The sequence below is a fragment of the Opisthorchis viverrini genome (genome assembly GCF_000715545.1).
Source record: "Opisthorchis viverrini unplaced genomic scaffold opera_v5_2, whole genome shotgun sequence".
Taxonomy (NCBI): Eukaryota; Metazoa; Platyhelminthes; class Trematoda; order Opisthorchiida; family Opisthorchiidae; genus Opisthorchis; species Opisthorchis viverrini.
This window is the reverse complement of record NW_008751658.1, coordinates 1,261,721-1,277,285: the sequence shown is the minus strand read 5'-3', so window position 1 is coordinate 1,277,285 and position 15,565 is coordinate 1,261,721. Positions and strand designations below refer to the sequence as shown.

General features: G+C 44.0%; 1 protein-coding gene across 1 annotated transcript in view; it reads left to right on the top strand.

The window, feature by feature from the left end:
- Positions 1-15,565, top strand: part of T265_00192 (hypothetical protein) — a gene marked incomplete at both ends in the record, with an annotated part of 36,677 nt that overhangs the window by 18,733 nt on the left and 2,379 nt on the right. Inside the window, one exon of the mRNA XM_009163900.1 lies at positions 2,022-2,090. Within this exon, the coding sequence (XP_009162164.1) occupies positions 2,022-2,090 (69 nt within the window). The remainder of the gene's footprint in view (positions 1-2,021; positions 2,091-15,565) is intronic.

Sequence of the window (15,565 nt, the reverse complement as noted above, 5' to 3'; positions counted from 1 at the left end):
GGGAATGTGAACCCCACACGACGACCAGTGTCAAGCGTGCTACCAGTTCTTAGCTGGGCTGCCTCACTAACTTTTGCTTTTGTGTCTTGGGTGTGTTCGGTGAGCTGCGCAGATTACTGAGTCAACCCTGTTGGTGGTATCTCACCACGATGCAATTATCAGGGTTGTTTCAATGGTACTCGATTGTATGAATACCTTTTAGTGTTTTCATCGCTCTCCATGTTAACTCGGGGATTCTTGCAGCGGGTGCCGAATCATTCTCTTTGAGCACAGTCTTCCTCCACGTTTGTATGGCGTTTGGGCACCAGTGTTCACCGCTGGTGTGTTTCTACACAGGGTGGCAAATCCACGAAAACCGCTTATTCGCGCGCGTTTGCTAAGTCTCAGAGTAAGGCTATAGTCAAAGGGTGTCGTTTAACTTTAATTACGACATCGCTATGCTGTTGATGTGGCCTGTCATTGTTCCTATTTTTCTACCTATCTAAAACGGAACCACCCTTCTGATGAGACTCACGCCCAACAAAATAGTATGCTCATTTCGTTTTTTCTCAAGCACAACTTACTCGGAGGATATTGAAAATGTGTGGGCAAATGAATAGATTGAATGTCATATACGTGTCAAATTTAAGCTTCTAAGCCTTCTAAGGAGTCGCTCAATCGAAGCATAGCTGGAAAATGACCACTACAAAATTACGTAGTCTCTCTGGTTTTCGAACTCTGAAAACACTTCTTTTCTGCATATCTGGTATCACACATACTCTGCGGATAATCACTCAGAAGTGAATAAGGTAACAATCATTTATCATTTCTGTCCTTCAAGACCCACTTTACTGTTTTCTATGTTGATGGATGGATGAGCTGAGCCATGATTCCGGAACAGATGGCCTATATGTCTCCTTTCTAATCTTCGAAGGTGTACAATCAGCCATCCTACGTTGTAACACTACAAGGGCCTGAATCTCTGCATCTTATCCATAATTCTTGTGACAGAACATTCCGTTCCCGATATGACAGATTTGCTTGAATAGTTTTGTCAAAGGTGAAAGGCAATCATGTGACTCCGTTGGTCTAGGGTGACTTCGGTAACCCAGCCATTCGAGTCACGCAGCATTAACTCGCACGATTATCAGGACCGTTTTTGTGGATGTTACCTGAATATACAGACAACTTATGCAGACTGATGTATCAGTTGAGTGTTTTGCCGTGAACAGTAGAGCTTCCATGTCCCACACTTGTTACTTCTCGGAAGCGTTTCAATTGGTCTGCGGCTTATGAGCATACGGAACTGGCCCATCTGAGCGGCTGACAGCATGATATTGTTTGATGTGTTCAGACCATTTGCAGCACGATGGTTTTATTTTGTTTTGCGCTACAGTGAGCGTTTAGGAAACGCAAGAGCGAGGACGACGGTCAATGAACCTAAGTTCACTTGGAAAAGATAGACACGTAAAACAATGGAATTTTCTTCCAATTTAATTCATAATTGACTTGTATGTACACAGATGTGATCCATACACATGGCCTACCTCGGCCCATCAGCTGCTACGCTGAGGTTGAAAATCACTATGGCCGTGTAACATTGTAGTTATTTTTTGTTTTTCCCTCTATGCTTCCTGGAATATTTGGGACGTTGAGATTTGACGAACTGTCTTGGGATGTATGTTTTACTCGGAAAACGCCGTGGTCCTGTGATTTTGCCACAGCATATTCTGTCACAATTGAGGACATATGTTTGGCCCGGGAATGTCATAGTGTCAGTGTTGTCCGTATAACTGTGACATTCATCCTTCGTTCTGTAATGTTTTAAAGCATTGCTAACAGCCTGATCAGCTCTTCAGGTCCACGTTTTCTCACAACAAGAGCCACGTAGTATCAAGAAGTTGTTTTGGCAATTGATACATATAAAACAGATTTCCTACACAAGCACAACATTCATGTTACCCCCAACCAATTCTTCCTTGCCGCTTAAAGTGTTGACATACTCCTTAACATGATTTGCTAATTCTCCATTGCGCGTTCAGGAATCCAACTTTGACGGTAACCTGAAAGCTGTTCGAGAGCAGTTCACCCAACTATTTGAACTCATTGAAGTGCTAGACCCGCAATTCAGTCTCTATCTAGGTAAGTCTACCCTTGTGTACACATCGGGCACGTGTGATCCATTTCGCAATTGATCCTTGTTTTTTAATAGGTTGGTCGTAGCCCAAGCCAAATGAATGGTTTGCGCTTGATAGCATCCCTAAATCAAGATGTTCTTGTGTTACGTCATAAATTGCACCTAAAAATAAGAGAAATTCCTCGGATTAAGGTTTCACTGGGACGATCGTCAGAGTAATGCGACCCGGAAAGTTATCGCCTATATGTTTATTTATGAACTCACCAGAGGTCATCGTCATCATCAGAAACAGCAACATCAGCTTCACTGCCCTACATTCACAAAGTTTGTCTAGTTATATTTCAAGCCTTGGGATGAGAAGAACAGAAAAGAGTGAGTGAGGGAAGGGACCTGGTGCTGTCGCGTCACAATTATTCTGAAGTGCCTAGACCTAAGGGCTCAGTCAGACATTCTGAAAAGAAACTGACATCACGAACGCCATTGACACCAATCAGGCGCCATTTCTTGCAATGTCTCCAGCCAAGCGCAGAAGGGCTCACGGGCATTCCATCCTGGAAGGCTTACAACACCAGCAACACACAAGCTGTTCGTGATATCTTTCAAACTCTTCTGCCATGTCATACGTTGTCCACCTTGCGGCTTGTACCACTCTGAAAAAAGCGTAGAGAACAACTCTCGTCTGGGGAGACGTTGTTTCTGCAGGCGTAGCACACTACCGAGCCACAGCAGTTGATGTTATTGGATGTTTTTCGCGATTGAAGTACCTGCTGCACAACCAAATACCCGTTTTATAACTACGAAGTTACTAATCCGTTAGCGTCATCCAAAATCAGGAAGTTTCTCAGGCATCGATGATAAAAAACCTGAAGACGCCCCACATCATTTGTCAGTAGGGGGCATATTTCGCAACCACGCAACAATACAGCCCTTACTGTAGTCTGGTACAGAGGGCCCTTAAGATCCAACACTATGCCGTTTTGACGCCACAAGTGGTCCACATTAGCAAACGTGACTCGTGCACCGACAGACGCAATTCTGTGATAGCTAATTCAACTACCGAGGTATTTAAAATTCTCCACAACAACCACTGATTCTCCCTGAATAGTAAGGAGAATGTTCACAGACTGCACGTCCTGAAGCACCTTGATTGTGCTAGGCGCATGCCGAAAGATGGTATGATGGTGGTCATTTTACCCATCAGAGCTCATATTACGCCTTGGTCTTCAAACATGAGAACGGTGTCATCTGCTTACTCTAGATAGACAGGCTTCTCACCAGCAACAGTTTGAACACCCGGGTTTCAAAGACCTTCCAGTATTCGCCTCGTTTCATCAATGACGAAGTCAAACAAGAATGGAGAGTAGTGGACATCCTTTTGCAGAGCTCACCAAAGACTGCCAGACGCCCAGAATTATGTGAATATAGGGATCGGATTATGTTCGAACTTCTGGGGCATACCCTGTTGAGCAAGTGTAGTTAATAGCACTGACCGATCGGCAGTCAAGGAATACCAAGGTTGTGGGTCGTCTGTACATGTGGCGTTGCTCTAACGCCTGACGGAGTGTGAAGATGTGGTCAACGCAGCTTCTACCTGATCGAAATCCCGCTTGATTCCCACGAGTGAAGGTTTCGGGTGCCACCACAAGACGACGAAGAATCAGTGACGCCAGAAACCTTGTCACACTGAGAGTCAAACTAGCACCTCTGTGATCACTAAATTCATTGCGTGTATCCATTTTTGAAAATGTGCACCATTATCGACTCACCCCTCACATATAGACACGCTGGTGCTCCTGGAGGAGCGGCAGGCTGTGATCATTCCTCACCGGTTATTGACGACGATGTGATCAATTTGAATTCAGGTCTGCTTCGTTGATGGACACCACGCCGTTTCCACCAGAGGATCGAAATGGAATGCATCTGTGGAGATTGAAAAGTTGAACTCGAGGCGACCAAATGGTAACCGGACGCCCGGTTATTCCTATGTTGAGTCCTGTCCACAGCGACTGCCACTGAAATTCATCAAAAACCGTCGCTCTAGCCGGGTCGCCGCCGCAGAGGGTGTCATTATCCAATACCTACTCGGAACCACGGGTTCGTGTTTTATTTTTTTTTTTGGGGGGGGGGGGACCGGCTTGCGTAGATATTTACTTCCAGAAGGATGCGAACACATTAATTGGGGATCATCACAAAACCGAGGGAAACAAATTTTTTGAAGCAACACAGTAAATATTTCTTATAGACGAATTTTGACGTCGATTTTAGAACATCACAAAGCGTCTATTGTAGTTCAGTGAAGAGACTAATTCCGACCAGTTTGGCATTGATTGGAATAGCTCTTTTGCCGTTTGGATTCTCAGCGTATAATTCAGGGACCTCATTTCTATTTGATACACAATTTCAGGACCTAATAATTAGTGCCCAAATGCGGTTGATCGCTTGCGATTCGTCAGTTCGCTTGGAGAACTTAATACTTGTTAAAGAAGTCGGTTTTTCCGCTCTACACTAAACACTTCAATACCTAGAACGTGGTCGTGTAAAGAATAATTTGAGTCGTGCAATATTTTACGTGTGGCTTTCTCTCGCGTGTGAAAGAAGATAGATTGTTCCGATGACAGCCGAGCTCAACGGTGAATAATACCACCCAAAGCACATGTATTTGTTACTGACTGACTGACCAAGTGTAGTTGAAGCATCAAGCGATATAGGCCGAGGGGATGGAAATGCGAATTACACCATCTGTTGTCACGTGAGTTTTATGGTTGTTGTTTCCCGAAAACCTTAATTCGTTCGGGCATGGGATTCATCGATTTCATTTGAAGGGCAGTTGGACGGTGTCGTGACGGCCGAAACTGGTTTTCCTTACGGTCGCTACTTGGAAAACGCAACGGTTAAGGAATGACATACATGTAGTTTTTACTAACTAAATCGCCTTTGAGGGGACCATGTACTTTTGTCATTGCCATCAATGAGTGGGCAACAGTTGACTTCAACTTTTCTCACTTCTACGTTGTTTACCTCGTTACAGTATTTTGATATCTTCCATTTGTGTACTCTTGGAAATCTCTGTTTTTCTTCCTTACAACCTGAAAGCTAAAGCTTACAAGGAATTCTGTTTATCGGTTAAAAGGAAAGACAAATTTCCTTTCAGTTTAAAGTTTGATTTGTCTCACAGGGCCAAAATTGTTGGATCCATTTGGTTCATCCGTCCACTCGTCCTGCTGGTTCTGCTCCACCCTATTCGCAGATGCATTTCTGAACTGGTCGTTCTTCTGGCGAACGCTTATTTCGCTGACCTCAAAATTGTATACTCAGATAATATCGAAGGCACTCATACAAGAATTGTTTCTCCTGAGGATGTGATCGAAATTGGAATGATCCCTCTGAGGTTGGGTCATTCTGGTAATGGGACCATTTTTGCTTCTATCTGGAAGTCTACTTTCTTCAAGGATAGATGGAACAATGTCCTTGGTTCAACCTTAGTCTGCTGGGTTTTCAAAACTACAAAAATGTGTAATCGGCGGGGAAGCTATAGTGTTCTGTCACGTGCTATCATCTCATCTGAGCATCATTCTTCTAGCTGTGGCGTCCTCTTCCGACGTAGTTTTAGCTAGTCCCAAGACTAGGTTACAGCCATCATTTGCCAACACACCTTGTTCACCCTACCAAGCACAGCATCCTGTGTAGACTTTGGTTACACTACGTTATCGAAATTCTACCTAGAGCTTCAAGTCCTTTGTGTAGTATCTCCACCAGAATTCGGTACACTATTCATTGAAACTCGTATGGGGCACGCTAAAGTGCTACGATTAGCAGTTATCACAAAGGTTATCAAAGTTATCAAAGAGGTAGTATTATGAGAGATGAAGGTGGCTTGATGTTGTTCATTGCAAGGTGTCGTGAAGTTTGTTGTTTATCCCATGATAGGAAAATCTTCCTCGGTTTGATTTTGACGCCATTATTCAGCTACCTTGGATAGGTTAAATATGTTCCGAACAGTTAATAAGCGTTGACTTGTGATCCATAGCTAAAGTCCTTCATAACTGTCATATAACCCTTTAAACACATGGAGTTTCCTGCGTTTTATATAATTGATCTGCTTTGCTAGTTTTCTCGGAGTAGGATGATTAACCCACCCCTCGGGGAACGAAATCGTGGACCACCCGAGCAAATAGCGTAGCCTCTCCAAAGATAGACAGTTCTGCAAGAACCTGGCAAAGAATACTGGCTGTTGGTTCTCTTGCGGATTGATCGCCTCGAGAGGGATGGAGGGAAATGTGTCAATCCGCAGTGAGAGATTTTCTTCGGTTGTTACTTTTATCATCCAAGTATAACTCACGAGCTTATCACCCTCTCAAAGTGCCCTGATGGGGTAGTTAGAATGTCTTCTACAATCTCGGGATCTCAAGTATTGCCACAGCAACTTTATGTCTAAAATGCGATTTCACTAATTTAGGAGCTTCCAAATTTCCAACCTGAACCAGTAGTAGTAAGTGAAGTGCTATGGAAGCCGGCTGTTCTTGACTTTCTCCATTTTCATTCACCTTGGAATCGTTTAATTGTCGGCCAAAATCATGGTATTTTTTATTTGGTAGGCGTGGAACTCCGAAAACCTTGCGTGGTGAGCATCTGGGAAACCTAACCAAGGTGCACACACAACTAAGAACAAAAAGCAGCAGGTTTCAAGATGGTACTATCTTTGTGTGTGCTATACGATTATGGGGAGTCTCTGTACTGTGTTTTTGATTAAGGCACCAGTATCTCTTCAAACCAACAGCATTTAGCCTCTTTTCTTCGCTCCATCACCTCTTATGAACCTTGAGTAGACTCCCTAACGTAAATTGTTTGAAACAATGTGCCACTGAAATTGTGTTTCAACACATCTACCTCAAAACACACAACGGTTCTGAATATGTAATCGTGAGGTCCCCGAGAACAAAGCATTTTATTTGTCCTACTAAAACTCAGTTGAGCTTAAGGGGATCATCTCAAGCAGCAGTTTATTGTTCTTATTCCAGACGCAATGGCTAATGAGCACTTTGCTCTTACTCTGTGATCGAAGTGGTTTTGCAGTCAGTTAGGGCAAATCGAAGGTTCTCTTTAAACAAGTCAAAACTTGTTTCTGTTTTTCAGTGTATGTATCAGTGTTCTGAGACTGAACACTATTAATGGATTGGGAGGATGGTCTACATTAGCAACTGCGTTCCGGTATGTATTTGTGGATAGAAGAGTGTTATTCGGTTGAGCTGCCATAGTTATATGCATATCCTTTGAATGTGTTCGGAAGGTCATCTCGGTGGGAAGTGTTCACATCAGCAGTGACAAGAAAAAACTGAACCACCATCTATGCTTGTCTTTTAGTGTAGATGGCATATGGAACTCCACTAATGTCTATCTTTAGCGTTAGCGAATGCACCCTCATTCGGTCGTTCAATAGTAATTTTGACTTGAAAAAAATAAACCCAGGAAACTTGTAAGATTCCTTTTTGATGACCTATCAAAGGAAAAGGTGGATTTTGTAGTCAAGGGTGGTGCTGACATCCTAATAATGGTAACCGATCTGTCTTTCTAATGAATGATCAATTTACGGAGGCCTTGTTAAAGATTAAAGACGTTTTGAAAGCATATTTGCATTCTCTGTGACTTTTGCCGAAGTCGAACTCTCGTTGTTTCCCCTAGACTTTCAGAATTTCGGGGAAGATTATACAAAACGCGCTAGGCTAAAACAATTACAGTGTACAGCTGAAACCTGAACTTCTCATCGTTATTTCACTGGAGCTGGCGTCCTGTCAGTAAAGCCGATCTATGCTGAAAAGTCTGGGAGCACTGTGTACCTCTCGTCCTTATTAGTAGTCATCATCTGTCCTTAATCATCAGTGCACACCTCACGGAACTCGGAGAGTGCTTGAAAACAACCGTTTGGCTACGAGCGGCTGGTAAGCAATGTGATTAGCTCTCACTCTTTCTTCATTAAAAGTCACCAAATTTCCTCAAACCTCCGTCGATCGATAATCAGCTCAGAGGAGGAATAATTTCACAAAATGAGTGAAATTTCCATGTGGGAAGTCGTCACTTGAGGAGTCAGTCAATATGTGACCTCGTGGTGTGCTTCTGCAATTGAAGGATGAGAGACGGGGCATAGCTCCACAGTGAGCGCCATTCACATTGCTGACCAACCGCTGGTGACGAAACAGTCAACTGTTCAACCACCAACAGGAAAGTTCCGGGTTCGAAACTCTGAGTTTCGTGAGATGCATACGGCTGATGATTTCCAATAGGGATAAAACAGCCGTACGGCTTTCTAACCTTGAATGACTTCACGGATAAAATGCAACCCCCAGTGAAAATTACCAATTCCACAGATTTTACGAACTATCCAGTTACTTTTCGCAACTGCAAATGCGAAGCCCTTCTCTGATTTTAAGGGTAATATGAACACATCCCATCATCTCTTGTCATCTGTCCCATCTTACTCTCTTTCTTACTAAAGCGAGAATTTTCAGCAACGGTGTTCCTTCGCATTTCCAATATTCTGATTATTCTTTGCACCATTGCTTTCGTTTAAAGGGTGGAGTTTGTCTACACTACCTACCTTTACACTGCTCCTTCAAGCCGGTTTTTCGACTGGTCTTCAGTGCTTTTGGCCTCGAAATCGCCCTTCTCAATTATCATTATTATTTCAACGTGCACAATGCCGACTAGCTCATTTCCTAATCGAACGTGGTCACTACTGACCGTGAACAGACTTTCTTAATTACAAAATCTCCATCTGAAACGGTCTCTTTTCGGACTGAGGTGATGACTTAATACATACCTCAGACTTCGTCCTAAACGACCCACTCCCACATCATCTCGGGTCTCATAGGCTCTTGTGATCTGTTCCCACCTAGCTTCCACTGTCTGTCACACCTCGGTCGTGTCGTGCTTTGGTGCTGCTCGGCTGGTTATTGGGCTGGTATGCACTATTCTGACTGAACCCCTCGATTTCAGACGGTCTTATGACTCGCAGAGAGCTTCCTGTGTGCCTCCAATGGAAGGTTGCTCCAATACAGACCCCATTTGGTTTAAACAGGCGCGTTTGTGTCGTTAGAAGAAAGAGCTAAATGTTTAAATGTGAGATTTCTCATCCTTACCCTTCGTATCGTCCAGCCAATTCGGTCTTCATTGACAAACCAAGGATGTGTTCGTCAGTCGCAAAACAAATTGTCTAGTATATTTACCGGAGCCTTCCAGGATTTCCTGTTCCGGACTCTGAAGGAGTCATGAACTTGCTCGATCAGAAGAATGCTAAACAAGTCGTTAAACGTGTTTAAACCTCATGGTTATTCATCCTGCTTCGTTTTGTAGCTGTTCTGTAGAACTTGTAGCGGTTGCCCAATCTGATTATTGCATCCGCGTCCACTGTCTCCCTCGTGATTTGTTTTGTTCCACATCCCACAATATGCATCATGAGACAACATCGTGACAATGAATACGACCTTGGTGAACAACAGGTCAACTCCGGTTCCGTGAACTTGTGTGATTTCACATCATGGTTTTCACGTTCCACTCGTTGTAACGACATACATAAGAACAGAACACGGCCAACGCCCCAGTCATGGGTAACCAACTACTACAACGGCGAAGAAAACACGAAACGTGCATCCGGACCAACAATAGGGCTTATAAACTCATACCTACAATACGATAAGTCCCTCTTTCCATACGTATGTTGGTAATCATTTCGCTTAACAAAGAGGTCTTTGTTGGTGCTCATCGTTATCTGTTCATTTGTTTAGTTTGTAAAAAGCACTACGATTTCGCTTAACAAAGAGGTCTTTGTTGGTGCTCATCGTTATCTGCCCATATAACTAGTTTGTAAAAGAGCACTACGAATTTGGTGAGCCCAACTTCTGTGAACTCACCTAAACCCTAACGGCTTCTCGTTCGGATTTACTTATATCTACATTTCTACTCATGTCTGATGCATCTACGGCTCAGTCACCAAACATCCAACACAAACACCTCAAACAACTCAATCCAACCTCAATGCTGCATCTCCCACCGTTTTGGCATCACGACTCGTATCTGGCCCAAGCACAATTCGCTCTTCGCGGTATCGTCCATTTATCACCATGTATTATAGTGCAGTAGCAGTGCTTCCACCTGAATGAGCGGCCGATTCGCTAAACCCAGATGATACCAAGCCCTATACACAGCTTCGAAACGCCGAGCATAAACGCCTGGAACAATTAATTAATGGCGAAATGCTAGACGGCTGCACCCCGTCACAAATTTTGTGACGCCTCTATAGTGACCGAAGAAAAGACGACGCTATATTTTACGGAGGCCGAGGCTGAGGTCTAGCGCTCGTTGTCCATATGTTTTAATGCTTGTGCCATTAGCAGCCCACAGTGTAAGCGGGAAGGGGGTAAATTTGGAGTTAGTAGGGCTACAGGGATGAAACTAATATCAGCGCCGGTGTCGACTGGAAAACGAATACCAGGATTCCTACCTAAGAGAAGGAGACGGCGAGTGTTGTAATCTTGGGTTCCATTGTCCGGTCTGTTGGTCTCCCGGTTTAAATTTTACCTGCGGATAGTGACATCTGAAGAATGAGGTAAGGAAGTAGAACGGTGATGTCTCTGCTGATGAGGAGACGTAAACCGACGATGTGCGTTACGATCGAAAGTAATAGGCACTATAAATTAGTTATATGGGCAGATAACGATGAGCACCAACAAAGACCTCTTTGTTAAGCGAAATGATTACCAACATACGTATGGAAAGAGGGACTTATCGTATTGTAGGTATGAGTTTATAAGCCCTATTGTTGGTCCGGATGCATGTTTCGTGTTTTCTTCGCCGTTGTAGTAGTTGGCTACCCATGACGGGGGCGTTGGCCGTGTTCTGTTCTTATGTATGTCGTTACAACGAGTGGAACGTGAAAACCATGATGTGAAATCACACAAGTTCACGGAACCGGAGTTGACCTGTTGTTCACCAAGGTCGTATTCATTGTCACGATGTTGTCTCATGATGCATATTGTGGGATGTGGAACAAAACAAATCACGAGGGAGACAGTGGACGCGGATGCAATAATCAGATTGGGCAACCGCTACAAGTTCTACAGAACAGCTACAAAACGAAGCAGGATGAATAACCATGAGGTTTAAACACGTTTAACGACTTGTTTAGCATTCTTCTGATCGAGCAAGTTCATGACTCCTTCAGAGTCCGGAACAGGAGAACAAAAGGAGGAACAGGAAATCCTCTCCCATTGACATAGAAAAGCTTCCAAGTATTTCCTATTTTCCAATGTGGTTCTTCTAACCCAAACAACTACATGCCCGTCTATTCCACAATCATTTTGTATCAAGCTCCTAGCTACGCACTTCCCACATAAAAACTTTTCGAGCGATCAGCGACTTGGATACGGCCACAATCTCTCCGCTGTTGTCGTGATTGCGTACACATAACGATCATTTGCCCTTGGTTTCTTTGGTTAGACCAAATTGGTATGCCTTGCTGTCGATCGAGCTTGACATGGTGACCTGACTGCCAAACTATCAATAAGTGGACGACATCCTGACTTGGTAAACTGAATAAAAATATTACCCTTCGTTCCTCGTGGTCCTTAATGGCTTTCCACTGGGATCCACGAGGTCAACTTAGGTTTAACCCAAGCTTTTGTTTATTCCTCTGTCTACCCTTTACCAACGATTTCATTGTTCTTGTTTCTGGTTGGATCCGCGCTTCTGCAGACAGCACATGCCTCCACATTCCGTGATACTTACTCTCCTCAAAAATATGTGTCCCTCGACTCAATGATTACAGTATGCATGCCAGCAGTACACTAAGGGTTGGTCTTCTAAAAGTTGAATACATTTATTTTCGCCCTATCAACACATGTTTCCTCCTTCACCGTTGTCCCTCCAAACTCTGTGTGGAATCACTAGCAATCCTAGCCTCCAGAGAACTCAGCTTTCTTTTCCTTTGGTGAGCATTTCCTCCCGACTCATTTTGTCCGAGGTCCACACCACTGTGGAGCACCGCTGTCATAGTTAGTATTCAAAAGACAGTTGTGCGTCCTATTGACTTTTCTTCAAACCCTCTGCCGGGACGTAGTCTTCTCTCGGAGGACGGTAAATGCTCCGTGGACCTCTCTACCTCCGTCCTACTCCCACAATCTTTCATTGGGCAAACGCACCTGTGATTCTCTGTTCATCCATACCAAATTCCACTTCTCGGTTGCTGAAAGCAACTATTTTCTTTCTCATCATTCTCCAGGATTACTTGCCTTTGAATCCTCATCCATCTTCCTCAGATTTTCAACGCTACGGTTAACGTGCAAACTCCCGTGGCTCCTCACGGTTCTTCGTGTTCGTTTGTTTCGAGTGCATTGACGTAAGCCCGTGAACGATCAGGTGTACGAACGATGTTTTCTGCTTTTCTAAGCGATGTCGAACCGTGGTTTTCAGTCGGTCCAATGATCGTTGGACCGCGAACGTTCCGTCAAGTTTAGCATCATTGTGTATTCAGTTTAGTTGTAGGCGTATATATTCTAAGACCTGCGAGTTCGGATTCTGGTTCTGTATATCAACTCTATCCGCAGGTTGCCTATGAAGGTCCTGCTCTGTGACACTTTCCTCCTCTGAGTGCACCCTTTCCGTGGGAAGTGTGACTGCTGTTCATTCAGTCAACCGGTTCAGGAATAAAATGTCCAAGCTTGTTTTTTCTGGAGTACTATGTGGGGAACGTTCTTACATTTTTGCTGTCGAATGGACGGATGTTCACTCAGTTTCACCAAAATGCAGAACACCAAAGTCACCGTTATTTCAATATGCGTCCAAAAGTCTCTAGAACTCGTGAGGTCTCTAGCTCGTGAGATCGATATCGACACCGTTTTATGATCAGCTTCCGTTGCATTTAGGCGGCAGATCAACTTTACGAGTCTTCTCTGATTTTGGTGGCAACGAGCATTTTGTTTTGTTGCCGCTCATTGAAACGTATAATATTCGTGACAGCCTCCTACGCGCCAGTAATCCCACGCTTGCAAATCTGATACAACATAATCGTTCGTTCCAGTATTTGGCTTAACGCTGCTAGACAAACGTGTTTCCTGCTCGTCACGCGTGTTCAAAGGTCGGCTTGCGAACCGACTGAGACTGAGACGGTTTTCCCATACGCATGTTGACAGCTAGCGTTCCGGCACGCGCGTGAGGCTGATGCATTAGACTGACCTGTTTGTTCCATGTTGTTATTCACATTTATCCCCTAGCCAATTTTCGCCACTCTCTATTCCCTTCCTTTGCACTGATCAACAGAAAGCAAAAATGCCAATGCCCTTCTGTTCTGCTTCCGGTGGTTGTTGATTCAATTCAAACGCGAGTTTCCCTACACTGACGTCATGTTGTTGTGGGAAGTGAGTCTACCCGACTGTGCTGGTCGGCCATCTGTTTCGAACGGCGATAATTATCTATTCATCTCATGATCTGCTTGAAAAAGGAAACACTCAAAGGCTGAGAATAAAGCGCTCATGCATGATTGTAATTTGCGCCCCCATTTTACGTCTGTTAGATTTGATGTATTTATGGACTACCATCTGTACCACTGAGTTTGATCATCAGTTTACGAACTTCAGAGAAGGTCCTAAGTTGATTTCTTATAGTGCCAAGCTGCAGTTCATTTCGATGCGAACAGTGATGGCCTTGGTGCCGTTTGTGGTGTCTGTTCATCGACGGGATCACAGATTTCGATATCCGGGAACCGTTCAAATGCTATTTGCTTGCACGTAAAATTTCCGGATCAGTGTTGCTTTCAGAGTGTCCAGACTGCACTAAACCCACCTGAGAGCCGTTCATCATCATCATCATCATCATATCATCATCATCATCATCATCAAAGACAGCAACATCAGTGTTGGCACTGATCCTTCACTGCCGTTACTTGCTCTTTGTTATTTGCGTCACATCGACAGCTTCGATCATAATAGTTCAGCTTCATGAAGTCTTGGTGTACCATACTAATGGCTAACTTAAGCTGACTCCTGTATGAACGGCTCGTTCTAGGTCTAGTTTTCACGACTGCGGATGTGCGAAGCGGAAAACTACCAATTATTCCACTTTTTCGAATTGCAGGAGCAGGTTGACTGCGAAGGAACGAACGTTTCATTTCGTTTCAAGGCCGTCTTTGTATGCTGTGTATATAGCTAGTACAAAGATGTTGATTGAGGTGGACTCCTTTGCCGGATTATGATTTGAAAGTTTTTGTTACACCTAAAAGTTGGCTTACTAAATGACTACTTTTTCACCCAGCGGGTTTTTCTTTCGGGTTATTTTGTACCCGTATGCAGAACCCACCTGGCTCCTGCGTATGGAGGACCTTCGAAGGCTCTCTGTGTTTGACCATAGATGGCTCGGAAGCATTGCTCTAGTTTGGTGAGAACACCACATCTCTACTGCTAAAGTACACCAGATTGTTTGCTGGAAAGCTCATTCTTCCTCGATAGATCAACTGATTATGCTCCACGGGTTACGCTTGTTAGACCGTTCAGTTTGTATGTCAAAGAATCATTTGCCTTATGGAACCCTCTTCACCCGGCGTTCTATCGGATAGAGACTACACAGGGGTGCTTAATCCATGACATGACAAATCGTGAAAGACCTTACCGTTCATCTTTATTCGCTTTGGTAGATGCCAAGACACCGATGGTTAGTGACCCTGAGAGATATAGATGTGTCACGCAGTCTTGCATCAAAGCTATTGCCTTCGTTGCGCAGCTCTCTATCCCTGCCATACCAGGCCAGCAGAACCATTCAGAGGTAGTGAAATGATTGGGTCCTGGCCTCCAACTTGTAGCTGTAGCAGTTGAAACCACCGCACTTCGATGCACGGTTTGGGAGCTCTAATAAACTGAATAATAGAAGTCACAACAGCTATTCAGAGATATCGATATCTATACGACGGAAGCTGCTTGGACATAAGTTTGTAAGATGAAAAGTGTCACGAATCGTGGAACACGGAACACAAGTTTTAGTTTGCGAGGTTACACTGATGGCCAAGGTTTGTTCTATATCGTTTCCATCTCCATTACTTCTCGATATGCTCACTTTTTAAGCCCACTGTTTTTCTAACGAATTTTTAGGAAACACGTTCTCGTTACTTGAGTAAGATTTGCCCAACCTCACTTTTCTTGCACCGTTTCCAAACCACGGCACGTGAGCAGACGCTACAGTATTCAGACTATTTACTGGTGTAGTTAGGTGGTTGTCTAGGTCAACGACCGATTGGAACCGAAGTTCACACATTTAACTGAGCCTGCCTAGTCTTATATCTGAGGGCGAGCTCGTGATACTGCGAAAAACAACCTGTAGCTGTTAACTAAAGGTCAGTTTGTGTGCTCCATTCACGGCAAATCAAAAAGTGCTGGTCTGGCTGAGGGTCCACATGTTTACCACTGAGTAAAC